This window comes from Polistes fuscatus, unplaced genomic scaffold (assembly GCF_010416935.1).
Source record: "Polistes fuscatus isolate 324 unplaced genomic scaffold, CU_Pfus_HIC Scaffold9, whole genome shotgun sequence".
Taxonomy (NCBI): domain Eukaryota; kingdom Metazoa; phylum Arthropoda; class Insecta; order Hymenoptera; family Vespidae; genus Polistes; species Polistes fuscatus.
In genome coordinates this window covers 4,390,423-4,416,883 of record NW_025113173.1, presented here as the reverse complement: position 1 = coordinate 4,416,883, position 26,461 = coordinate 4,390,423, and the positions used below count along the sequence as shown (strand labels likewise).

The following is a 26,461-nucleotide window of genomic DNA, read 5'->3' as shown; positions in this document are numbered from 1 at the left end:
TAGAAGAGAAACGTATGGGAGTTAGAGAGGGCGAGCTCTTGTTATTTTACGATTTTTATATAGGGTGTCCGGCGGCAGGTCGTCGATGAGACGTCTCAGCATAAATAATCATTGGTACTCCATGGAGGACAATGATATCTTAAGAAAAATGAAGTTTTCAAGGTAGCGGTAATTTCCTCCTCCTCCTCCTCCTCTTCTTCTTTTTCTTCTTCTCCTTCTTCTTCTTCTTCTTCTTCCCTCTTCTTCTTCTTCTTCCTCCTTCTACTTTTATTTCTACTCTTTCTCTTTCTCTTCCTCCTCCTCCTCCTCGTTGTGTTCGTTTAACATACTCATTTCTCGAGAAACAGCAACGAGACCTATCTCACGCGCCCGTACAGTCGATCTCTATTATATCCTTGGGTACGTCGACGAATTGATATACCAATCTCTGTCCGTCGACCTTCGCCAAAATGCCACGTTGATAATAGTATCTCAAGGCGCGACCCATCGTCTCGTAATTCATGTCAGGCTTGTTCTTATGCAAACCCCAGAGTCTCGATACGGCTTTACTATCGACCAATTTAAATACTCCTCTCTCGCGATTCGTCCATTTAATATATCGCGGACAATATTCACGATCCTGTAACAATTTCAATAGAAATTCCCAAAGATATGTCGTAGAACCTTCCCGCGATTTCCTTTTAACCGTAGCACCCTCCCCTTGACGTGGTTTCTTCAATTTGTTTTTCTTCGAACGTGGAGGAAAACCAAGTTCCAAAAGATAAAGATCGTCCGATACCGAACTCGTCGCTGCTTGGATTACGCTCGTCGGTACGCCACCAGGTCCTCTCGGTGGACTCGGTGTACAAGGTGTCGCGAATTGTCCTCCACCCCCGTACATCGAGTTTACGTAACTGCTATAACTCTCGGATACTGTAACGAGAAAAGATAACACGTTAGTATGATCATTCGTCCCAGAAAATAATCAAATCAAAATACAATATATAAACATCGTCAAAAAATAAATCCACGTACGTTCGAAATTCAAACTTTCCCCGCTGATAAACGGATAGTTACGCAATAGCGCACCTAGGTAGCGCCACCTGACCCAAAAATTCAAATTTCAAAATGATATTCTCTTACGACGAGCCCTATTTATCAATCAATTTACACGCCGTTTTCGAATATTTGAAATATCAATAAATATCGTAACTTTTGAATTCAAGGCCAATCGTATATCTTTCAGTAATTACGATAAAGGGAAATAATCATGCAGAATTAGGATCCAATTGATCTAGCGTTACCGCGCGCGGGTTCCATTTGTACATTTCAAATCTTATCATTCTTTGAATTAAAAATTGAAGAAAACAAAAACAAGGCATTCGTAGAATAGAAAGAGAGAGAGAAAGAGAGTTTTCGCGCCACGACTTTGGATATATGGTCGCGGTTGAACGTGCAACGAGAAACACACTATTAATAGCCCTTCTCCACGGACACGATCGTCGCCGACGGCGACGGCGGTGTCCTGCCGTCGTTTTCTGTCGCCGGATGATCGATGTTTCGAGAACGCGTTGGCCGGGCTCGATAACGGAGCCCCTTTTTCCTGTTTACTCCCCCATCGATCTCCCCGCGTCCTCTCTCTCACTCCTCTTTCTCTCTCTCTGTGCATGTTTCTCTCATTCTTTTTTTCTCTCTCTCTCTTTCTATCATTCTGTCTGTAGGTCCGTCTTTTTCCTGACAATGATTGTCCATCTCTTTTTAACAAAACGACGAGAACAAACCGACTATTCTGGTTGAACCAGGAGGAGCAGGAGAAAGAGGAGAAAAGGGAAGAGATGGGAAGGGAATGGAAGGGAAGAGGAGGGAAGAGGAGGGAATGTAGAAGGAACGCGGATGAAAGGGGAAAGAGGAAAAGGAAAGAGGAACGAGGAGTCGAATTCACGATCCGTAGACGACGGAAACATCGTTTATGGCCGCGTGCCGGTTCGATCCCGGTGTCAGGGTGTTGTTGCTTGTCTCTTCCTTCGGTGCACCCGTACTCTAACGATACGAGTTACTCTTTCTCTCTCTCTCTCTTTTTCTTTCTCTCGTTGCACGATTTGTCTCTTTTAAGAGAAAGAAAAAAATATAAATATATATCGTGTATGTGAAAAAGAGAGAGAAAGAGAGAAGGAGGGTGGGAGGCGTGGCGTATAGAAACGTACGTACGAATAAAAAAAGGAGAACACAAGCATGCAATAAGAAAAATAATTGATTTCATTTTTCAACTTCTATATAATCTCGACTTTGAAACGTTCGAACGATTGATAGTACTTGCTAATGTGAAATAACATTACGAACGTCGAACGACACAACGACAACGACGGCTAACTGTATTACTCATCTCTCTCTCTCTCTCTCTCTCTTTCTCTCTCTCTCTTTCTCTCTTTATATTTAGTACATGACAAGCAAGGTTACCCTGCGAATAGGAAACGTTTTATATATACGCCACTGACCGCGTGTGGTCAGTGCCTTTACATGTACATAAGCGTGGTAGGTACGTGTATAGAGCATTGCAAAATGAAGGAGAGGAGAAGAAGAAGAAGAAGAAGAAGTTAGAGAAACGGATAAGAACCCCCGAGAGAGAGAGAGAGGAGGTGAAGAGAAAAAGGAATAATAAGAGAGAAGGAAGAGAAGAGGAGAGGAGAGAACGAGAAAGAGAGCGGATTCTGCCTGCAGTAGTATGATAGAGGACTGACCCGAGCCAAGGTTGCACGGGTGACGCCATCAAGCCGCTACTAGTGCATAATAGCGCCGCGACTGCGCTAAAATCGGAACTCTGCGCTTTCACCTCTCCTCTTCTACTCCTCCCTTTCTACCACCCGTTCCTCCTCCTCTTCCTCCTCCTCCTCCTCCTCCTCATCGTCATTCTCGGAGTCTCCTCTCACACTCCTCCCAACCCTATTCCACCGTTTTCTCTCGTTCCTCGTCCACGCCGTGTTTCTTTTCGTCCGTTCCTTCGTTCTTTCCTTTAACCCTATCCCACTATACTTCTTCCTAACCGTCTCAATCTCATTGCACAGTTCCTTGGGGATGGGGAGGGGTGTGGAGGGCCCTAGCTAGAACTTTCGATGTTCCTTGGAGACTTCCTCTAGGCTCTTTTGAAAGAATGAAAGACAAAATTGGTAGAAAAAGTAGAGAGAAAGAAATTGGGGAGTAAAAGAGTAAAAAAAGGATGAACGGAGGGAAACATACAAAGATAGAGAGAACAAAATAGGGGAGATTTGGATTTTCGTGGTGGCTCTAAAAATAAAGAGAGAGAACGCCCCGTTGTTCTTTCGAGCTATGAGTACACACACATACACACATATGTATGTACGTATACTGTGTATGTATATAAAAGAGAAAAAAAGAGAGAGAATGGCTGTGCGAACGAGATAAAAGAAGAATGACGAAGAGAGGGAATGAGAATGAGAATGAGAAAGACAGAGAGAGGGAGAGAGAGAGATAGAGAGAGATAGAACAGCTGAAGCGGACCGTGTTTACGCGCGGTATGACTGGCTAGATGAGTCAATCTCGTAGACCCGTTGTCTAGGAGGTCTCAAGTGGGGGAAATACTACTTCACTGACCTATACCACAGAGAGGCGACGTAAAGAGAAAGAAAGAGAGAGAAAAATGGATGAAGAGGAACGTACAAGGAATGTCGCGACCTTACTTTTTTTGAAGGTAAATGTACGCTAATGAGTATAACAGTATATTATTTCTAATATTTAAAAACATATATATATATAATTTGAAATCCGTCTTTAAAGTTTACTCGATCATTTATACGGCAGCCATATTTTCGGCATTGGTTACTGGTTTTAATTGTAAGTGAACAGACAAGTTGATCGGTTTAAAAGCACGGGGAATTGAAGCAAAACGAAAGAGAGGAAGATGATTTTACGCGCGTGTGCGTGCGTGGATCGAGTAAAGAAGGGAGTGTGTGTTATAGATGATGTGGGATGGAAAGCATATCGATGGTGTCTGTAGTAGCAAGTGAGGAAGAAGAAGAAGAAGCAGAAGAAGAAGAAGAAGAAGTAAGAAGTAAGAAGAAAAAAGGAAGAAGGAGGAAGAGGAAGAAGAAGAAGAAGAAGAAGAAGAGGAAGACGAGGAGGAGGAAGAGAAGGTGGGGGGAGGCGGGAGAAGAACAGCCGAAAGTATTCGACGACGGTATAAACAAAGCGATCATGGATCACGAATCCCTCGAGCTGGTGTAGTCTCGAGGCGTGCAACATATAGCGGTGCATACACAGTGGAGGAGGAAAAGGAAGAGAGGGAAGAGAGGAGATGGAGGGAAGTAGGATAAAGATGGGCCACGGCGGTGTGCGTCGGTGCAAGGGGGGAGGGAGCAGGGTGGCAGGGTGCAAGCGGGAGAGATGCAGCGGTGTTGGTGTTGGTGTTGGTTTGGTGTTGTTGTTGGTGGTGGTGGTGGCGGCGGCGGTGGCGGTGGAGGAAGAAGAAGAGGTGGTGGAGGAGGAGGAGGAGGTCGAGAGAAGGGGAGAGTTGACCTTCAGCTGCGCCGGGAAAGTCAGGCAGTCACTGACCGACAGACTAACTTAACTGCTCTATCCTTCTCCTCCTTCTCTCTTCTCTCCACCTCCATTCGCGAGCGGCTAGTCCGATGCACCGTGCTACCATCACGCATACGTATATATACACACACACATAGATATATATACGTATCATATGTATATATATATGTATAGAGCAGAGAAGAGAACACACGATGAAGGAACTTGGTGTTCACGGACCGACGACGCGACAAGACGTTCCTCCTCTCCCCTTTTCCTCTTCTTCTCTACCTCCTCCTCCTCCTCCTTCTTCTTCTTCTTCTGCTTCTTCTTCTTTCCCCTCAACTCTCCTTACTATATCTCGTCGTCAACGTCCTCATGTCTTCGTCGTCTTCGTCGCTTCGTTCTCTGCCGATGCGCTCTTCTCCCTCTTTCTTCTTCATCTTTTTATTTTCTTTTTACTGCCTTTTACCTACACCCTTCCTTACTCTCCACCCCGCTCCTCTTTCTATCTTTCTCATTCTCTCTCTCTCTCTTTCTATCTTTATTTATTTCTTTCTTTCTTTCTTTCATTCTAAGCCTAAAGTAGCCCTTCCTCTTTTGCTCCTCCCTTCCTATTTATTCTCTTTCTCTCTCTCTCTCAGCCTATTATGTTACCCCACTGCCTTGAGCTACTATCTTTAACCCCCCAAAACTCGTTGAAAATCGTCAACTCTCTTTACACTCGAGTGTGAATACTTTTCTTCCTTTCTTTCTTTCTTCTCTTCTCTTTCTCTTCTCTTTTCTTTCGAAATAAAAAGAGAAAGAAACTTATCCGGAAAAGAAGGAACAAAATTGGCAGATCTCCATGTCGCGATATACACGCATACGTACGACGACGAAAATGAAAATTGGAGAGGAAACTTGCTCGGCCTATCTGTTTTCATCGTATTAATGTTATTCGCGGTTACTGACGAGAATGAAAAAGACAGAAAAAGATAAATAAAAAGAAAAGAAAAAAGAAATAGAGAGAGAGAGAGATAATCACGTTCCAGACTACAGGCGTGGTTTTTCTTCTACGCGACTACCTTGACTCGTAATAAAGCGTACAAAAGACAGACTTTATACTCCCCCTACCTTACCCCGATCGTCGTGTCGGTTTCACGAATCCGCAATGACCGCATACCTTCTTCTCTTTTTCAACTCTTCTTTTTTCTTCTTCCTTTTTTTCTTCGTGTTTTTTCTTTTTTCATTTTTTTTTCATTTTTTTCATTCGAGGAAAAACTACGAAAAAAGATGAGACGATGAAAAAGAAGATAACTAAAGACTGTTGGAGTTGTTCTCTGTGCCTGGGCAAAGAGAATCGTATAATGTCGTCATCGGTGTTAATAATAAAAATCAAGGAAGATCGTCCTCGATTTTACCACCACACATACATACACACATAGATAGGTTAGGAATAAGAGAACTAGAGAGATTGTGTGAGCTATTCTCGCGAGAACCAATAAAAGTTCCTAGGCCATGGAAAAGAACGCCCGTGAGCACGTTCGTTCGATTTATATCCCGCAGGGCCTCGAAGAAGAAGAAAGGGTAGAGAAGAGAAGAGAAGGGAAGGGTAGGGTAGGGTATGGTATGGTAGGGAAAGGGAAAGGGAAGAGAGAAGTATCGTGGCCTACGTTTCTTCGCGGGTTCGTCGATCGTTCGATGAGATTCTTATTGCCAGCTTCCTGCTGCACGTATCACGCTGGTGGGCAGCGCAGCATAGTCTGGTCTCTCTTTCTCTTTCTTTATAGGTTACCTCTAGAAGAGCTCGCAGAGCGTACACGGAAGTCTCGAAAGCGTTTCAAGAGAAAAAGAAGAAAATGAAAAAGAAAAATAAGAAGAAAAAAAAAAGAAGAAGAAGAAGAAGAAGAAGGAAGAAGATGAAGAAGGATAAAGAGGAGTACTAGGTGCACCCTATGCTTCACCACGCATAGTCCATTATCGTGTTCTATCGTAGAACACGTATACACATAGCTCTACCAATTCCATGTACAACACTAGATATATATGCATGTATGTATGTATGTATCTATCTATCTATACGTTAGGGGACCGGTCCCAACTCCGGTGCGTGCATTGCCTACGTCGCACGCATTATTTCTTTTCGCGAGCCGACGTGGACAGAGGTCAAGAAGAGGAAGAAGAAGAAGAAGAAGAAGAAGACGATGGCACGATGAGAGGGTGAAGTGGAGGTAGAGAAGAACTGAGAAGAGGTGGAGGAGGAGGAAGAGGAGGAGGAGGAGGAGGAGGTCGAATGGGAAGAATGCGTGAGTCTTCTTCCGTCGTCGCGTACGCGACGTGTGCGAGGTCAGTGACCATGAAGAGAGAAGCGCGTACAAGGTGGGCGCGACTTCTTGCGCGACTTAGAGAGAAAGAGAAAGAGAAAGAGAGAAAGAGAGAGAAAGAGAGAGAGAGTAAAGGAGTAAAATAGTAAGAAAGAGAGAACGAGAGAAAAAGAGAGAGAAAGATAGATCTAAGGATGGGTCGCGTCTCTTCGAGCTGGAAAATGCGACGCGGAACGAATACTTCGTAAACGTAGTATGCGATATACTCGAGCTAATATAGAACGGCTCGCAAGGAACGCGTCGATCCTGACAGTATATCTATGTAGGTGTATGTATAGTATGTGTATGTATATTGGTATATACGAATGTATATAGAAATGTTCTTAAATGTCGACGAGATATAATAGGGAATGAGAAAAGAGACTTCTGGACTTTACGGTATACTTTGCAGGAGAGTTACTATTACTAATACTACTACACGAGGAGTGTGTCTCTCTTCTTCTGTCTGTCTCTTTCTTTCTTTCTTTCTTTCTTTCTTTCTTCGCTGCCGGGTATAGGAAACAGCGGGAGGTCGCTTGTGTTATATATGCGTTAGGGTTACGACGAGACGGTGACAAGGAGGGTTATTTGTATATATATATATAAGTACACCCTCAGAGAGAATGAATTTTAACGATCTAAAATCTACGAATTTGTTGAATTTATATAAAAATATTTTTGCACTCTTGAGACATTAAATTCTCCGATATGAAGCAGAATCACGCATTGAATTATCGCGGTACTTTTTTTCTTTTCTTTAGTTTTTTACTTTCTGTTTTCTCTTCCTTACAAGCATAACGATAACCTTTTTGTATAATGCGACACTGCCAAAAGCCTAACGGAGAGATAATATTGAAACTCTGAGTGGTCGTCGGTCGTCGGTGATTTGGGTCAGTACTATTGACACCGATCGCACAATATTATTATCGTACTTATGTTACGATTCAAATAATATGATAAAGCGGCAATTGTGCAGCTGAGAATGTAAATAAGTTAAACGATACACGACCAAAAGAGAGAAAGAGAAAGAAATCTGGCCTAGAATCAATCCGAGACATATCGCAAAGAAACAAGAGAGAAAGAGAAAGAAAAAGAGAAAGAGAGAGAGAGAGAGAGAGAGAAAAAACAAGGTATAAATAAGTAGCAGTGTAGTAATAGTATTAGTATTAATAGTAATGGTAATGGTGTAGTAATACACGTCACAACGATACAACACTGCAGCATGTCTTTTAACGTAATCGACGTAATCGATAATTCGAAAAGGTTATAGAAACGGTGTTAAACGTTTTCTTTCATTGTATGTATCTGTGTGCAAAAATAGAAAGAGAAGAGAATATAAGATAAGGAAAAGATATATTATGTCCGTTTATTTGGAACGCGATTAAAAAAAGAAAAAAGGAAAGAAAGAGGAAAATGGAAGCATGTAACGATGAGAACGATGAGAAAGAGGAGGGTGGGTTGAGGAGGAGGAGGAGGTGGAGGTTGAACAGTGTCGCGACAGAGTGTTCCTCCGCTCACTTTCTCCGATAGTAAGTAAGTATAGTACTCGAAGACAGGCTGTTTGCTCTGGGGCTTTCCCCCCTTCCGTCTGTCCGTCCGTCCGTCCGTCCGTCCATTCGTATAGTTCGTTCCTCCATCCGTTCCTCCGAGCATACACTACCTCCGCCTCCTCCTTCTCCTCTTCCTCCTCTTCCTCCACCCAAGCTGCCTCGACCATATATATCCGCGGGTCTAGGCTAGCTCAGTGGGTCTAGGTCTAGGCTAGCTGCAACGTCGCGTGTGCGTGCAGTATGCACCGCCGATGCAGCTGCGTGCACGCGCCACTAAGATTATCGTGCGCAAGCCAACGCGTCACCCTTTCTAACTTCTCTCTTTCTCTTTCTTTCTTTCTTTCTCTTGTACTCTTGTACTCTTTTTTCTCCCTCCCTTTCCCTCTCTTTCTCTCTCTCTCTCTTCCTCTCTTTCTCTTTCCTACTAAACTCTTTCAACTCGCGACATTATATTTAGAGAGACGAGTGAGTGCACGGGTGCGCGCGCGCGCGCGCGTGCGCGGGTGTGTGCGTGAATATATTCTCATACGAGAGAACTCTACGTATATCTTCTCTCTCTCTCTCTCTCTTTCCCTCTCTTCAGTTTTCTTTTTTTCTTCATCTTTTGGTCCTTTCCCACTCGTTCCACCATTTCTTCTTCTTCTTCTTCTTCTTGTTCTTCTTCTTCTTCTTCAAAAGTCCGCTTCCGCGCGTCATCTCGGTTTTACACGCAAAACAACCAACGATACAATACCACACAATCAACCATTACTACTACTACTACTACTACTACTACTACGAATAAAAGAAGAGGAGTGTAGGAGTATATAGGAAGATGAAAAAGAGCTGTATGGTCCTCGTCAAGCGCCGGAAATGAATCATTAAAAATCGTCAATTTTCAACGCGACGATTCTTTTTCTTTCATTCTGGATCTCTCTCTCTCTCTCTCTTTCTCTCTCTCTCTTTCCTTTTGTTTCTCGCGAACAGGAAATGCATTTTCGTCAATCGTCAAAAGTAGTGTGAGATTATACAGTTTTTGACCGTTATCACGGAACACGAAAGGAGAAGCAAATATTTGAAATGAAAGTTAGTGTCTTTTGATATCTGAAAGAGAAGAAGAGACAAAGAGAGAGAGAGAGAGAGAGAAAGAGAAAGAGAATAAGTAGATACGAAAAGTGTGTGTAAGTTTGTCTCTTTGTTAGTGTTGATACAGAAAGGAGAGAAAGAGGAGATTAAAAAAAAAGGCTCGTGTATATATAAAATAGGAGAGAAAGAGGAAGTAGACGACGAGATGATAGAAGGACAAAAGCGAAAAGCAAAAGTCGTCGTCGTCGACGTCTCGTTGCTTACGCGAGAATGAAAGTGAGCGTTTACATACGCGGCCTCGTGTGTACATGTAAGTAAATAAGTAAATACTCTCGTTCAAACAGGAAACTGTAGTTGCACGCAAATATTTATACCAGAGGATATATGAATTATTATTATGTGCGAATATACGTATATATATATATATATATATATACATAACGTAGAATAAAAATGTAATCAAAAAATTATATATATGTTAATAATATATTTAAGTAAAAGTGTCTACAAAAATATATAAAAACAGAAAAAATAAATATACATACACATATGCATACATATTAGCAAGGAAGAAGGACAGGGATCACAGAGATAAGAAGGGAACCCTAAAAACGTGAGATGCAACCGAACCAGACCTGTACGCGCCTAAACGAGCCGGAATATATATGTATATATATATACTTACTACGGTTCCGTATACGTGTGACAAAGAACTAACGCAAGCGCAAAAGGGATAGAAAGAGTCAAGAGGAAGAGAAGAACTATAGTTATGTCTTCGGTAAGAAAAGAAAGACTAAATATATATATATACATATATGTGTGTGTATTCGGTTACCCGGAAAGTTTGTACAGAGTTGTTTATATATATAAATTATATATTGAAATATCAAAATGTTACTTTTAAATTTGTCTATAAAATAATCTTATAAACATTTTCCAACGCTAATTCAAATATTTATTAATTAATTACGTAAACTAGAAATATATTTGTTATATTTTTCTATAATACCTAACACACATACACATATATCTGTTATATATAATTAAGTTTTTGGTTAGAGAAAGAGAGAGAGAGAGTGAAGAGGGGAGGAAAGAGGACAGAGTAGAGTAGTGAGATCGTGCACGAAGCATCGAGGAAGGAACGACGAACGCAAACGAGCAAGTGAGTAAACCAGAAAGAGAGAAAGAGAGAGAGAGAGAAGAAATAGAGAGGAGGAGGGAGAAGGGGGGGGTCAGAGGATGCAACGCGCGACGTCGGGAGGAGGAAGGAGGAAGAGGAGGCCGGCGAAGGGAAAGAGGAGGGACAGACGGGGTGAACTGCCGGCGACAAGGTCACCGTCTATACCTCGCTGAAACCGCCAATACGTGCGCCTTCGGCGTTATACTCGCACGATACTTTAGCTACGCGAAACTCGTCGTGTCGTCGTCGTATAGTTGTAGTTGTAGTTGTAGTTGAGTTGTGTGTAGTTGTTGCTATCGTTGTACAGTAGTATTAGTAGGTAGTAGTAGTTTGTAGTAGTTGTACACGTGTACGTTAGCTGTCCCTTGTATTAGTCAGTTCGCGTATGTATGTATATATACGAGTGCATGTGCATGTGCATCCTCGGCAGAGCTCGGTTAGGCTCGGTGCACGTGCACGCGCACACGTGTGAGGGCGTGCGTGAGCTAGTATAATGGGAATAAGAAGTTAAGTGACGCTCATCGGTGCAATTTTCAAATACTTTCTTCTTCTTATTCTTATTCTTATTCTTATTCTTATTCTTATTCTTATTCTTATTCTTTTTCCTCTTCGTTTTCTTTTTCATTTTTTATTTCTATTTCAAATCTTCCAGTTAATATTCTTTTTTTTGTTTTTTGAGAATTAAATTTGGGATTTAATCGTATGGATTTGTGCGTTTGTATATTATTATTTTTAAATTGAACAAAAACGAGAAAAATTTGTTAAAAAAAGGAAATTAGAATTATTATTGGGATTTGATAAGAATCTATCGAATTGATCGAGAAATTAAATATGGCGGCGGACGGATTGATCGTATAATTTTCGTTCTTGCACGATATCGCTGGATGGCAAAAGGAGAAGAAGGATGAAAAAGACCTTGATGAAATATCCTTCTCATCTCCTCCTTCTACTTCTTCCCTCTTTTTCTCTCTCCCTCTTTCTGTACAAACCTGCACTCTCATCGACTTTATCGTTATCGCATCGAGAAACACATCCGACCCTCTTATTTTATCTCCTTCCAGGATGTACATTTATATATATAATATATATGTAGTATTCACACCTACACATACACATACATACGATATATATATATATATATGGTTACCCGGGAGGAGATCGCGTCGTCGTAACCTCCACGTTGTGTGTTACATTTTGAAAAAGAAAATCTATAGGAGGAACCGCGATTGGACGTTTATAGGCGTCCGGTTGGTACTCTTCTCCGGTTGAGAACCGTTTCCTACACAACAGCGCTATGCATTTTTGCCGGCGGCACCAGTGGTGGCGGCGGCACGCGAATACAACCACGTATGCGGATACACATATACGAACTTACATACACATATATTACCCTATCAATGTGTAACACGAAGCCTAAATAAATATGTGGTAGTAAATATGCGATGTATGTGCGACGCGTTGCCGTTCTAACATATACAAACCCTAACTTCCACACTACTAATACAAATAAACCACACCTACTTCACGTATAAACACACACACGCGCACTCATACTCGTCCTACTGCATATACACTTATATACTCCTCCTCACATATTAATATACTAATACTAATACTAATACTCGAGTCACGATGATTATATGTACACCGCAAATATTCAATACTACACACACAATACATATGTCGGTAGGGGCAGAGACCCAGGAAGGACGCTCTCCAGCGACCCGCGTGTGTCTCTCCCTCCCCCTTCATCCTCCTCATCCTCTTTTTCCTCTTTACCCTATCCGTACGCGTCCGAGAACCGTCTTCTCTACTTTTCTCTTTTTCTTCTCTCTCTCTTTCTCTCTCTCTCAAATGCTTACCTACTCTTCTTATTTTTCTCTCTTTCTTTCTTTTTCTATCTCTATCTTTGGCTCTTTATTCTTCTCTCTCTCTCTTTATCTCTCTCTTTCGTTCTGTTTCTTTCTTTCTTTCTCTTTGATTCCAAGTGCTAAACGTTGGGCTACGAAAGGGGAAGAGAAAGCAAAACTCCAGCCGAGAAAATAACCGCGAGTGCTGATTTGACTTTCCCTCTCTCTCTCTTTCTCTCTCTCTCTCTCTCATTCTCTTTCGGTTTCCTTCTTTCTCTCTCTTTTTTCTTTTTTTATATTTCAAGAAAGTTCGCGAACGCGATCGCAAGTTTTCTCGTAAAGTTACGCCAAGTTCTATTATTGACTTCGTACGAAAGTCATATACAAATATACATATACATATATATTATATATATATATATATATTATTTATTCTTCCTCTCTTAAGTTTTGTTCGTGCTTTGGACGCGTTCATTGTTTTTTTACGGAAATGAAAGTTTAAATAGAAGGTCGAGAACGGAATGAAAAAATAATCATGAAGGAATCATTGACAAAAACAACAGGGAGTATATATATATAACAATATTAAAAAAATATGTTTATGTATGCACGTATATATATACCTGTGTGTGATGCACGTAATGCGAGTAATGTTAACAATAGAAAAATAAAATATGTGGGAAGAAAATGGTTCCGAGTTTTTCCTCAAGAACAAAATTATAATTTATTTACTTTGTTTTTTTCTTTTTTTATTCTTCAACGGTAGGAAACAACGCAAGTATTATGTTGTGTTTAAGTATAGAAATAAAGTTACGATTATGTATGTGTCTCTCTCTCTCTCTCTCTCTCTCTCTTGGTAATTGTTTAACTGTGTTGACGAATGCAAAGTAGATGAATAATTTCAATCGGGACATTTAACTCGTTTTTTAACCTTCTCGGACTATCGTAACGAATAAATTACAAAGTAATTCTTCTTTTCTTTTTTTCTTTTTTTTTTTTCTTTTCTTACATATATAATTTAGCAAATAATAAGAGACCGATAATACTTTCGTATGCAACGTATAATATTTCCATTTTTCAAAAGATTATTTGCCAATTATTCTTTTGGTAATACACAAATACCATATTCACACATTTATGTGATACGTATAATAAACATATGCGGGTATTTTGCGTGTATTTTTAATTCGATAAGAAGAGGAAGAAGAAAGAATGATAATAGATAATTATTACAGATAATTATCATTCTCTTTCTTTCCCTCTCTCTCTCTCTCTCTCTCACATTCTCTTTCTATCTTATAAAAAGGCCGAAAAAAAGGCACGGTCATAACTTCCTGTAGCTCTCATATTTGTAAGTATGATTCACGGGTGCCTACGACGAATCGGCATAGCCTACAATAAAAATACGACACCCATTCTTAACTTCCGGAGTTCCACTACGATGTTATTAATCAGCGATAGTGGTCACGAAAGCTTCACGTGCGTTTACGTTTTCGCCATTTTTTCTGCACGATATCTCCTTTTCTTAATAAATATATATATATATTTTTTTTTCTTTTTTATTTTTTATTTATCACACCTCTTTTCCTCATATTCCTGATGATAATTTAAGAAGAAGAAAAAGAAGAAAATAAAAAATAAAAATAAGAAGCAACGATCGCGTATTAAATAGAAAGAAATCTATATTTATTGATTTCTTCATCTATTCTTACATCGTTTATAATAGTTTCAGCATAGTTTTCTATAAGGAAGAGAATGTAAACGCCTAGATGGCCTAGACCTAGACGAGGGCGGGCTTTAAAGTAGCTACAACTGGTGATGGTAGTAGTAGTAGTAGTAGACTATACTATTTCTAGTACAGTAATATCACTACTAGCATTTAAACTACTACTACACTACTACTACTACTACTATTACCGCAAGTAGTAGTGGCACCTTCCAATCGTCCTCTTTTTGCTTGCTTACTCTCTCGAGACCGTGCCTCCCTCTTCCTCTTCCTCCTCCTTCTCCTCCTCACTTTTCCTCTCCATCTTGCATTACTTTCACAAGAGTATAAAAACGCACGATATAAAGCTTTCCGTTGCAACTTTTTTTTTCTTTTTTTACATGCATGCATACATATATATATATATATTCTTCCCCCTGGATCTATTTCGATTCTAAGAATGTATGTAAAAACAAAAACAGTAAGAAAGAAAGAAAGAAAGAAATAAAAAAAAAAAGAAAAACCGAAGAAATCTGTTGCGATTCGAGACGATTCGAAAATAATCAGATGTATCCTTCTTTCCTTTTTTATTTTTATTTTAATTTTATTTTACTCGTCCATCTGTTTCTTTTTGTTTCCGTTTCGTTTGATTTAGTAAAAGAATGATAGAATAAAATATGAACAAAAGATTTTTCTTATTACTGTCTATCTTCGTTTAAAGAAAATACGTGAAAGAAATGGTGATGAAGAGAGGTTTAGAAAAGGTTCACGAGAGGTGGTCCGGAAGTGAGAAGAATAATGATGATGATGATGATGATGATGAGGACGATGATGACCGGTGGTTGTAGAATAGCCGTTTTCTTTTTCTATTTTTCTTCCTCCCTTCCTTTCTTTCATTCTTTCTTTCTTTCTATTGCTCTGGGCAGTTGTTGCCTAGTGCTGCTGCTAGTCGACCTAGACCTAGACCTAGTCTAGACTCAGAATCCGCACAGGCTGCATCGCCCGTTCTGTTTCTTTATTTTTACCCGCTACTTCTTGCGGGCTGCCTTAAGCACAACCAGCACACAAACGCACGTGTTACATAACCTCGTCGTTTCACACGCATCCGGGATCCTTTGGAGACATTATTATTATTATTATTATGATTATTATTATTATTATTATTATTATCGCGATGATCATCATCATCGACTAGAAAAAGAGAGAGAGAGATACTTACGTATATATTTTTTTTTTCTATTAATTGTTTTATTACTTCCTCATTAACGAAATTTGATCGCCATTTTAGATAAATTGTCGGTTAGGTATTGGCTATATCTTTCGTCTCATTCTTTTTCGATCATTATCGAGAGTAACTTCCGTATATTTTTCTTTCGTATAATTATTTTTTTTTTTCATTACTTCCTCGATTAGAAATATTATCGAAAATCTTGCGACGAATTTTAGGTTAGGTATTATCTATATCTCTTTTGTTTTTTTTTTTTTTTTATTATCATTAAAAAAAAGAATCAAAAAATGAGGCATGTTATTTTTAAATTTAATACAACTTCCTCGATAAGGAGTGATAAGAAAATGAAGAAAAAAATAGATAAGAAATATTAAAAAGAACAAAATATTTGTGTGTTATACAATTGGTAGGATAATTTTCGTCTATTCGCCATCTTTGTTTTCTTCTCATCTGTTCCCTTTCGTTATCGATTCGATTTTTCTTTTTCATTTTATAGATCATCATTGTATGAAAAAGAAGAAGAAGAAAAAGAAGATGAAAGTGTTGCATTGCTTTTTGTCCTTCGCAAAAGGCACGATGACTTCGCGGAAAAGTTTAAGCAGCATTTCTCTGTGACCTAGTTTGACGATACGAAATTAGGTTATGTGATGCTAATCGTTAAGAAAATGGAACTACCGTTTGGTGATACCGTATATACACACGCACACACACACACACACGTCTCTTCTTTTTCTTTTTTTTCTCTTTCTTTCATTTGACGTTATCTCATTATCTTATTATCGTCGCACTCGTCGAAATCACGAGCTTAGTAATCGGAAAAAAAGAAGGAAGGAAAGAAAAATACCTAATAGGGAGAATGCAAAATTAGATATGCTACCGTCAAATCGATAAATCTCAATCGTATAAATCATTGTTAGACACCCGAGTATGTAATAACCAAAAATTAATACGTTTATTAGAGAAACGATCGATCATAGGTAATCTGTAATATCATTTACACATCTCACAATGAAAATAAACGCGAATTCCGTTTAATCTATGACTCATTTGATTTTAACGATTAATAATAAAAAAAAAAAATATAAGTATGTACATTCATTAGAAAGAATTAGCAAAAGAGATATGTTATCGAAGTCGGAGAAAAAGAAGATTGGTAGTTAGAAATTAATTTCCATTTCGATAGCCTAGAACTTATTATCTTTAAATCATTATTTTGTCACGATTGATTATTAGCCACGCATCCTATATATTAGTACGAATATAAAGAGTAAAAAAAATAGGTAAAAGATATTGGAAAAACAAAAAAACTAATAGGAAGAAGATAAATTAGGATAGACGAATTTAGAAAAAAAAAGAAGCTTGGCTTAGTATCTTCATTTTTCGTAAGAATTCAACGCAGAAAAATCGTTCGCTCACGTTGCGTTCTATTTTTTTCTTCAATTTCACTTCCCTTCTCCTTCCCCTTTTCTCACTCTTTCTCTCTCTCCTTTTCGCAGAGTTTTTCTTGCATATATTCGAAATTACGTCGGTACGCCTCGCGTCTGGTGATCTTTTAAAAATATCCGAAGAGTTGGGTACTTGATCTAGGGCAACCAGGACGTTCTCAAACCACTCTCTCTTTCTCTCTCGTTTTTTTCATTTTTCTCTCTCTTTCTATCTTTTTCGAAGCCAGTAATCTCGCACTTTTACGAACGCGCAGTGATTTTCGTACGATTTTTCGACGAACCCTGAAAGAAATATGTTTTCTCTCTCTCTCTCTTTCTTTCTTTCTATCGTTTACTTTTCGAGCTTGCCAAACAACAAAGAATCGAGAGCGATCGGTTTCAATCGGAAAAGAAAAAAAAAAAAGAAAAATTCTTGGGAAAAAGTACTTACTTAAAATACCCCACTGAACAACACACTCCCCAACCCTGCGTTGGATTCGCGTACATGTGGAGTAAAAAGAAAATGATAATGAAAATATCGATATGCATATATATAAATATAGAAATAAGAAACGTATAGAAAGAAGAAAAAAATATTAAGAGAAAAATATTCTTAAGATAGGAGAGAAACGTCATATTTAATAAAAAAAACTATTTCCGATTAAAAACGTGCAATGAACGAGAGATCGATTGGATTAGATCAGTGGTTTTTTCCTGTTACTTTCGTTCCTTAAATCGAATTACAAATATCTTTCCCTCTCTGCCTCACCTCTCCAACGATTTATTCTTCTTCTTTTTCTTCTTTCTTTCTTTCTTTCTTTCTCTCTGTTCTTTCTCTTTCTCTTTCTCTTTCATTCTTGTTCGTCATTACTTTGTAAAGTGTTCCCTCATGCCTTCCTTCTTCTTGTTACGCAGCTCGTTGTCTCGTCTCGTCACACATCAAAATGTGTGCCACGTTCGTGTCGTGTCGTTCGTGTCATTCGTTCTAACACTTTCGATCTCGACGCGTGCCTTTCTTGATCTTCTCGGGTCCCTTTTCGAAGTGCTGCTGCTTACTGTTAATAGAAGAAGAAGAAGAAGGATCGTACCTATCTATGACGAATACCGGACCTAGCGAAAATAGACACGAGAATTTCTATTCATCTTTTTTAGTTTTATTCATTCATTTTTTCCCTATCCTTTTGACCTTCTATTATTATCCGCAGTGTGGCGCCTCGGTCATTGCCAAACGACCATTTTCAATTTTGGCGCCTCCTTACATTACTCTGTTTCTTTTTTTTGTTTTTTATTTAACTTAAGTAGTTCGTTCGATTTTTTATCTTTTACAAATTCTGCTCTCTTGTATCCTTTATTTTTGTATCCATTTTGTATATTTTGTTTATTATAATCATTGTCATACGGAAAGCGATTTTTATAACTTTTTTAGTCGCCATTTTGCGATAATTAATAAATATGCTTGTATTATTTGTTCGATTTAAGTTTCCATATCTTATTTTTCAAAAATTTCCTTTTATCACACTTTTAATAATCTTTTATGTATAATAATCGTTAATGTTGCGTATATTTTTACATATGAAACAATCGTATTGAGGTTAGAAAACAATATGGCCACTAATAACACAAATATATCTTAACTTATAATCATTATATTTAATATAAAACCAATACATTTAACAGAGTATTTACGAATGATAATAAATTCAGAGTGACAGAACGATTATATTAAAAAGGAGAAAGAGAGAGAGAGATAATGTTACGTGATCACGCCCAGGTTGAAGAGGGAAGGTTGTTAGTTTCGATTTTGTTTGTTCCTAAATCGTAACCAGTTGTTTTTGTCAATTGGAAATACGTACAAGTAAAAAATCGATCATTTTAATTCATTTAAATGTTTCTCGGTATAGTCCATAAATTTAAATATTACAAAATTAAATATTAAATACGCGAAACAATACAATAGCAACCGAGTAAAATTCAAATTTCAGAATGGAATAAAATTCGCACGTTGTTGTTACATTTACATTTCGTACGCGTATTTTCTTCTCTCCCATTCGTTAACCAGAAATTGTAATTTAAATAATTTGTAATAAATTAGAATTGGACATGGCTAAAAAAAAAAAAAGAAAATTTTCCATAAACCTCTCGCCTCTCTCTTCTCTTATTCGTCATGAGAGAGCAATGGGAACGCGGTCGAACGCGACTTTTAACTTTGTGGTTGTGGTTGTGTAGTGGTACGTTGTTGGTGGGGGTGAAGGTGAGGGTATAAAGAGGAGGAGGAGGTGGAGGAGGAAGGGAGGTAAGGGAAAAGGTAAAGGGGGAGGGGGAGGGGGAGGTAGAGGCGCCCCGCAAAGTTACCAAATCGCTATGGCGTAACATTTTGCTTATTCACGTTCGATTATACAATCCGGCACACTTTTACTCCGACGGTCCGACTAGTGTCGCCATATTCTCTCTCGTTACACCGTAGTTGTACGGTGTTTCCGCACGCTCGCATTACCAAAAGATTCTTTACACCATCATCTGTCCTCCTCTTCGTAGTAATGGTAGTAGTGGTAGTAACGGTAGTAGTCGTTCGAAATTTTTTTTATCCTTATAATTCCAAAAGGAGGTCACGAATATTTTTTTCCTTTACTTGTTTTATTTTATTTTCTTACACACAACGTTTGCGATCTAACGAATTTTTTGTATTCTTACGCGTAGTATATATATGAAAACCACAAAATATGTCTCTACGTGTATTACAACCACATATATATATGCAATATATATTGTGTGGTTAATTATTTAAAAAATTGATAATTAATATTTATGAATATCATCAACGTAATCGAGTATTATTATATTTCAAGGAATTTTGTTGTAAATTAATTATATTATGTATATATATATATATGTATTTCCGTATGAAGTTGGAATCTAAAATTATTAAACGTTAAATGTGAATGGATTAAAAAGTTACGAGCCTAACAACGTTATTTACGATCACAAATGAATTTTTATCGAAGTAAAATGAAAATAATTCGAAACCTTCGAAGCAAACCTTCGTATAATTATTGTTCGATACAGCTAACACATAAATTGAGATAAATTATACTCGTATATAGGTAAATAATAATGACTTCTAATTTTATACAAAAATTGTTCGCTAATAAAGGAACATAGTATTATTGGAAAAAAATAAATAAAGAACGGAAAGAGTAATAGAGAAAGAGAGACAAATAATTTCGATCACGGTCACGTTGGTTCTCGAGATACATAATAAAAAGAGAAAGAAAAGTATGATAGTAGTAGTAATAGTAGCCAATAGTATTAGTGTTAGTAGTGATGGCGATGGTGATGGTGGTGGTAATAGTGGTGGTGTGCAGTGTTCGCGTTATGTTCGCGTTTAGCTATAATGGAAAATCGGGTCGAACGCGTTGTTAGACTCACGGAATAGTTTCGAACCGGGGAAAGTTAGATTTGATATATTGTCGATAGAGAAATAGAAGAGTTGAGAATTAGACTGACCACCATCACCATCACGCGGAATCTTGTCGTCTTCGTCGGAGTCAGGCGTCTTCATTCGTTCCTTTAGAAATCGAATCAGACACACACGCACAAACACACACAAACACGGTTATTATAATTGTGGAGAGATGATAATTAATTTCGTTTCCGCGCAAATGTATGTATATATATATATATATATATATTTCTTTTTTCTTTCACTCTTCCTTCATTTCCTTTTGTTTTTATTATCTTCTTTTACGATTTTTTTCCCTCGATCTGTTTCATTTGCTGCCATAATTGATACAACCGACAAGCCCCCCCCCTTTCTTCCTCCCTCCCCACCCTCGTTTCCTTCCACCCCGATCGTTTACTTTTTCCTTTCGAAAGAAATAAATTTCACCGTATGCTGCAGGATTTTTATACACACTTTATATACCATCGGGAATGAAGTTTTCACTTCGGAAATTTCTTTTTTATTCGCGATGCAATAATATCAGTGAAAGAGACAACCTTGGCGCCATTCTCCCCATCTACCCAATCGTCCGTCGTACTTTTAAGGTACCTCGCGTCGTTTTTTCTTCTTTTCTCGTTTGTATCTTCCTTTTTTGCTTGTTCTTTTTTTCTTTTTATCTTTCCTCATTTCTCGTGATTTTTCAATCACAGACGTTGCGTGCCAGGTGCGTGCCGACAAAATCAGCTGCCACTTTAATCGAATATCGTATGAGAATTTGTGCAGAGAAAGAGAAAAAAAAAGAGAGAGAGAGAGAGATATACATTTGCACGGATTACGCGATGTCCGACGAGTACGCACACACACACACACATGCACATACACACGTACATTTGCGCGCTCGCGCGCACACACATCATAACATACAAATATATACTATCTGACGTGCGAAAGTATGCTTCCTTTATCGAAATCGAATAAGTTTCAGTGTGTTTGTTATTATTAATGTGTGCAACGACAGCTGCTGCGTACGCTTTCCCAGAGAATGTCATTAATTATTATTACCGCAACGTGGTTCGGCCAATTCCTCTTATATACGTTTATATTACTACTACTATTACTACTCCGATATTTATACATATAAATATAAATTATCTTATTATTAAATATAATAATAATATATATATTTCACTTTGGGTTTAATTAGTTTCTCTCTTTCTCTTTCTCTTTCTCCCTCTCTCTCTCTTTCTCTCTCTGTGGCTTTGATTTTTATTCATTCAATTTCTATAACACTTGTGTATTTTATAATCATTTATTATTATTATTATTATTAATATTAATATTCGTTCATTAGAATAAACGAATTGACAAATTTAATCGTTTGCAACAATTTCATTCGTACAAAAATTCGTACAAAAATTCTTTATAAAATAAATTAAAATAAAACAACAGGAAAAAGAATATTTAAAAACGATACAACACCTCCCCCTTCAATCCTTCCCCTCCTCTCACCCCATCGTATATAATTTTCGCTTCTATTCGCCAAAATTGTTGACGTTGATCAACTGATTTTTCTTTCTTTACGCGTTTCTTTTTAATTTCCCCAAAGTAAAAAAAGCGAGTTACAAAAAGGAAAAGAAATCAAAGTGAAAGAAAAGAAAGAATGAAATAAAGAAAGAAAGAAAGAGAAATGAAAAGGAAGAGTTGTGTTTGATCTAACGTTAAAGTAAATCGGTAAAACTCGTACGTGTGTGTGTGTGTGTGTGTGTGTGTATCATCTAACATAAGGCAGGAAGCGTATCTGGGCCGTTAGAATCGGAGAACGTCAAGTGGGTCACGGGAACGAATCGAACTTCTTCTTCTTTTTCTTCTTCTTCTTCTTCTTCTTCATATCCTTTCCTATCATTTTTTTTATTTCTCTTTTTTTTTTAATTTCCTTTAGGATACACAGAAGTGAAGAGATGAGAAGAGAAGGTGTCTAAACATCCGTTGAGGAAGTTCTCGATCTCAACTTGTGTGAACAAGTAAATAGATCAGTATCAAGTATGCACTTTACATTCATACATACACACATACACACATACACACATACATACATACATAGATGCAATGCAATTTACGTGTAAATAATTTATATACGAAAGTATACAACGCATTACAATGAATCAAGAGGAATAAATGTAACTCAAGCCCACCCCCCACCTCCTCTTCCTCCTCCTCTTCCTCTTCCTCTTCCTCTTCCTCTTCTTTCTTTTCCTATTTACATCGAGTTAGTTTCCTTCTTTTTTTTTTCTTTTTTATCAATGCCAAATAAAATTCGATTACGTTCGACGTATTTTATTATCAATGTATCGAGTTTGAAATCATCGTGAGTTCTCCTTTAAGTTTTCCCCCAATGGCTAAATCACGTTTCAACTTTATATTAGTTAATTCGTAGATAGAAGGTGGGAAAGAAAAACAAAGCGTTGTGTTTCATCTTGTCATTTTGATAGATTGGATCAATTAAAGCTCTCGTTCTCTGATTTTCTTTCTTTTTTTAAACGTACGATATTTTTTCGAATTTATTTTCTCTTTTATTTATATTTCTTCGATCAAAAATTAATTATTTTCAAGAAATACGAACATATTGATGTTTTATTTATTCAGAGATCAAATTATTATTCCAGTCGTATCAGAATTATTTTTTGATTATTAAATGCAACACACCCTTGATGAATTTTATGGTTCCATTCTTTTTTTTTTTTGTTAAAGCATAAATTTTTTAATATTTAAAAGAACAACTTTTTAACATATCGATATCGATATCGAGATATCGAACAAGAAGAAGAACAACAATACGAAAAATTATTTTTTTTTTTTTTATTTTTCTTTCCCCTTGTTTTTTCTCTTTTCTCTCTCTCTCTCTCTCTCTCTCAAATATGGTAAACCCGAGATTGATATCGAAAAATCCCAGTTTTCTTTATCGAATATTTGTTTCTATCGATCAGGTATGAGATACATTCTCGACTGTCGTCGAGGAGACCGACAACTACGATAAAGAAACGAGGTCAAAGAAAAGTCCCCTCCCCCTGGCCCCTCCCTATCCTCATCCACCACCTCCTACGTTACTTCTTCACACAATCGCAATCTCACACACACACACACATAAGCGCGAGCAAGCACCTGTGAGAATGAACCATTGCACACGCGATTCTTTCGAAATATTCGATAATCGAACCCGTCGTCAGTCGTATCGATACGAGAACAACTATGAAGTATTATTTTTTTTTTTAACTTCTTTCAATAAATTTTCTCACGTTTTTTGTTTTTCAAAATTAAACGCGAAACTAAAAGATTGATAATTAATCTCCTCTGCCACGAATAAACGTGCGTTTGAACGATTATGCGAATAAAAGTTTGTACATTGATCGAATAATTTTAGAATAAATCCGAAAAAATCTTTATGGGGGAAAGTTTATCTTATCAAAAAGAAAAAATAAATATGAATATATTTTTATATATCGAAGATATTATAAGAGGAAGATAAACTTACATGTAGGTGGTTGACGATAGTGCAAATGTTGAAGACTTTGCGTTTGGTGGTGGTGATGATGATGTGGGGGTCCCATTGCCGCTCCCATACTATGATTACCGTGTTGATTGTGTGGTGAACTTCCTCTGTGCGGGTGATACTGAGAGGGATGATGCTGATGAGGATGATAAGAGGGTGGTAGAAAACCCGCCGTAGAGGGATACACACCAGGACTGTGACAGGCTGACCTACCCAAAGCTAAATTCACAAACACAATTTTCAATTGCCATTAATCATCTTTGTATTCTTTATTTATATATCACGTTTTTTTGATTTTTTTTTTCCCTTATTCAAAATCAAATCGAAATATTTTATAGTCTATAATTATAAAATAATAAAATATATTTTTAAATATATAATATTATTAATTTTTATTATAATATTATTAATTTTTAAATATATAAAAATATATTTTATTATTATATAATAAGTAAAATATACTTTTATGTTATTTTATGTTACTGCAAAGTGTACTGTAAAGTTGCCACCCCACCCCCACCCCAAAAGAAAAAAGAAAACGTTCAAACGTTATATCGAATATTTTTGAAGATAAACGAGTTGTTAAAATAAGATGAGGAATCATCGTAGAAGATCTTACCTGAGGATAAGTGTGAATGATGAGACGCCAGACTCGGTTGTAGGGAGGAATTAGGATTGAGCCTAGCTTTTAATAGGAGATTCGCGTCCTCGTTACCACCTGAGGACGTACTTGATTCTACGTCACTGACTCCGCTGTCCGCAGGGCTGGCTGGCAGTGATCCGCTTCCTGGGATTATCGGTTTCGTTTGCAAAATGTAACAAAGTAAAGAGACATACGTTTGCCATGTAGATTATTATTAATCTCATATCGAAATCACATTAACACACTCAATAACCAAATATAACATACATATATATGAATCAAACAATAACTGACAAATAAAATACAAATAATTGCAATAAATTATGAATCATATACTACACATGACGAATATTATCCTAAAAAATTCATTTATATTAAATCAGACGATATATCGTTCGATCATTTAATTTACATATCATTGAAATATTTCAAAGAAAAAAAAGAACAGAACTAGTACTCTAAATATAAACCCTTTTTGAGAGCACAGATATATTCCATCATTAATCCCCCTTTCTTCTTCCTTACTTTAATATGCGTTAAACATATTATCTCAATCTAGACAACAATAAGCAGGATTTAGTCAACGTGTATCATGAAAAGTCTTGACCCCAGTTTAGAAGTTCAAGAAAGCAGTCGTACTACTGCTTCCAATCCATTCTTCACTCTTTCTCTATCTATCTCTCTTCCTCGAGCTTTATCGAACGCATCAGCATTAACAGCAACACCAGACCAGGACCAGCAGCATCACCAGCAGCATCACCAGCAACACCATCAGTAGCAGCAACAGCAGCAGCAGCAGGAGCAACAACGAACGTGTTTTCGCGTGCGCGGTCAATTAAAGGCATCTTTATGCAACGGACGAAGGTCATCCGGTCATTGGGTATGCATATCTGCCGTGCTTCCCACGGCCTCTTCGCGAGAGGAGCAGGAGACTAAACAGTAACTGAGAGAGAGAGACAGAGAGAGAGAGAGTAAACCAGTCCCTAAAGGGCTCTTCTTTCTGTCTCTTTCTCTCTCTCTCTCTTTTTAAACGAGTGACTATCTATTTGTCCCCCTATCTTTCTCTCTTTTTTCTCTTTCCAAACGAGAGACTATCTGTCTTACTCTCTCTCTCTCTCTTTCTCTCTTTTATATAGACACCACCACCGCCTTCTTGTTGTTCTCTTGCACGAGCTCATCTTCCCTCTCTCTCTCTCTCGTTTATTTTCTCATCCTCTTATCCTATCATCTATTATTCTCTTATTCTATTTCACATTATTTTGTTGTTGTATCCTTTCAAATTCATACTCATACATTTATATATGTTCCGACAGATTTTTCTTATTCTCTTTTTAAAATCACCCCCACCCCACACTCCCTTTTTATCCCCCCCTTCCCCCCTAATGCACGCTCTTTTGCCAGGAATAAGATCTTTTTTTCATTTATTATTTCACTTTGAAATTGTTCTATTTTTGTTGAATTATTTTTTGACACGATCTTCATATCGCAATATGCAAAACGTATCTCTTTCTTACTTTTTCTTTTTATTTTTTTTTCTCTCCGTCTCGAATCGTGCAGAATAAAATTCAACCAGCACACACACCGCGTTTCGGATATCCGCGTCGAATCTAACCGACCAATCGCGTAGCTCCTCTTGCAAACGACCAACGTTCATCCTCCCAATGGATACACACCACTTTTCTGTCTCGTCTTTTTATTTGTCCTTGCTTTTTTATTTATTTTTTTCTTCTTCTTCTACTTCTTCTTCTTTTTCTTTTTCTTTTTCTTCTTTTTCCGTTTGGGGACTGATCTTTCTTCCCTTTAGCTATGCATATAATACGCAGTTTCTTTTCAATCCTGCAGACGAGCGGAAAAAATATGCTCGAGTTTCAAGTCCAAGTTGAGAGAGAAAGATTGCTTCTGGTTTTCTTTTCTTTCATAATTTCTTTTTGTTAAACTTCTTCTGCTTCTGCTGCTGCTGTTGTTGCTGGGTG

At 37.6% G+C, this 26,461-nt stretch overlaps 1 protein-coding gene across 1 annotated transcript; it reads right to left on the bottom strand.

Moving 5' to 3' along the window:
• Positions 1-295: 295 nt before the first annotated feature.
• On the bottom strand, positions 296-24,632 carry LOC122525443 (ecdysone-induced protein 74EF-like; the record flags this gene model as incomplete). The annotated part of the gene is given in 3 exon segments (XM_043648255.1): positions 296-912; positions 23,828-24,064; positions 24,465-24,632. Coding segments are annotated over 3 exon segments (956 nt in total), but the record flags the coding sequence as incomplete, so codon positions are not given.
• Between the last annotated feature and the right edge of the window lie 1,829 nt (positions 24,633-26,461).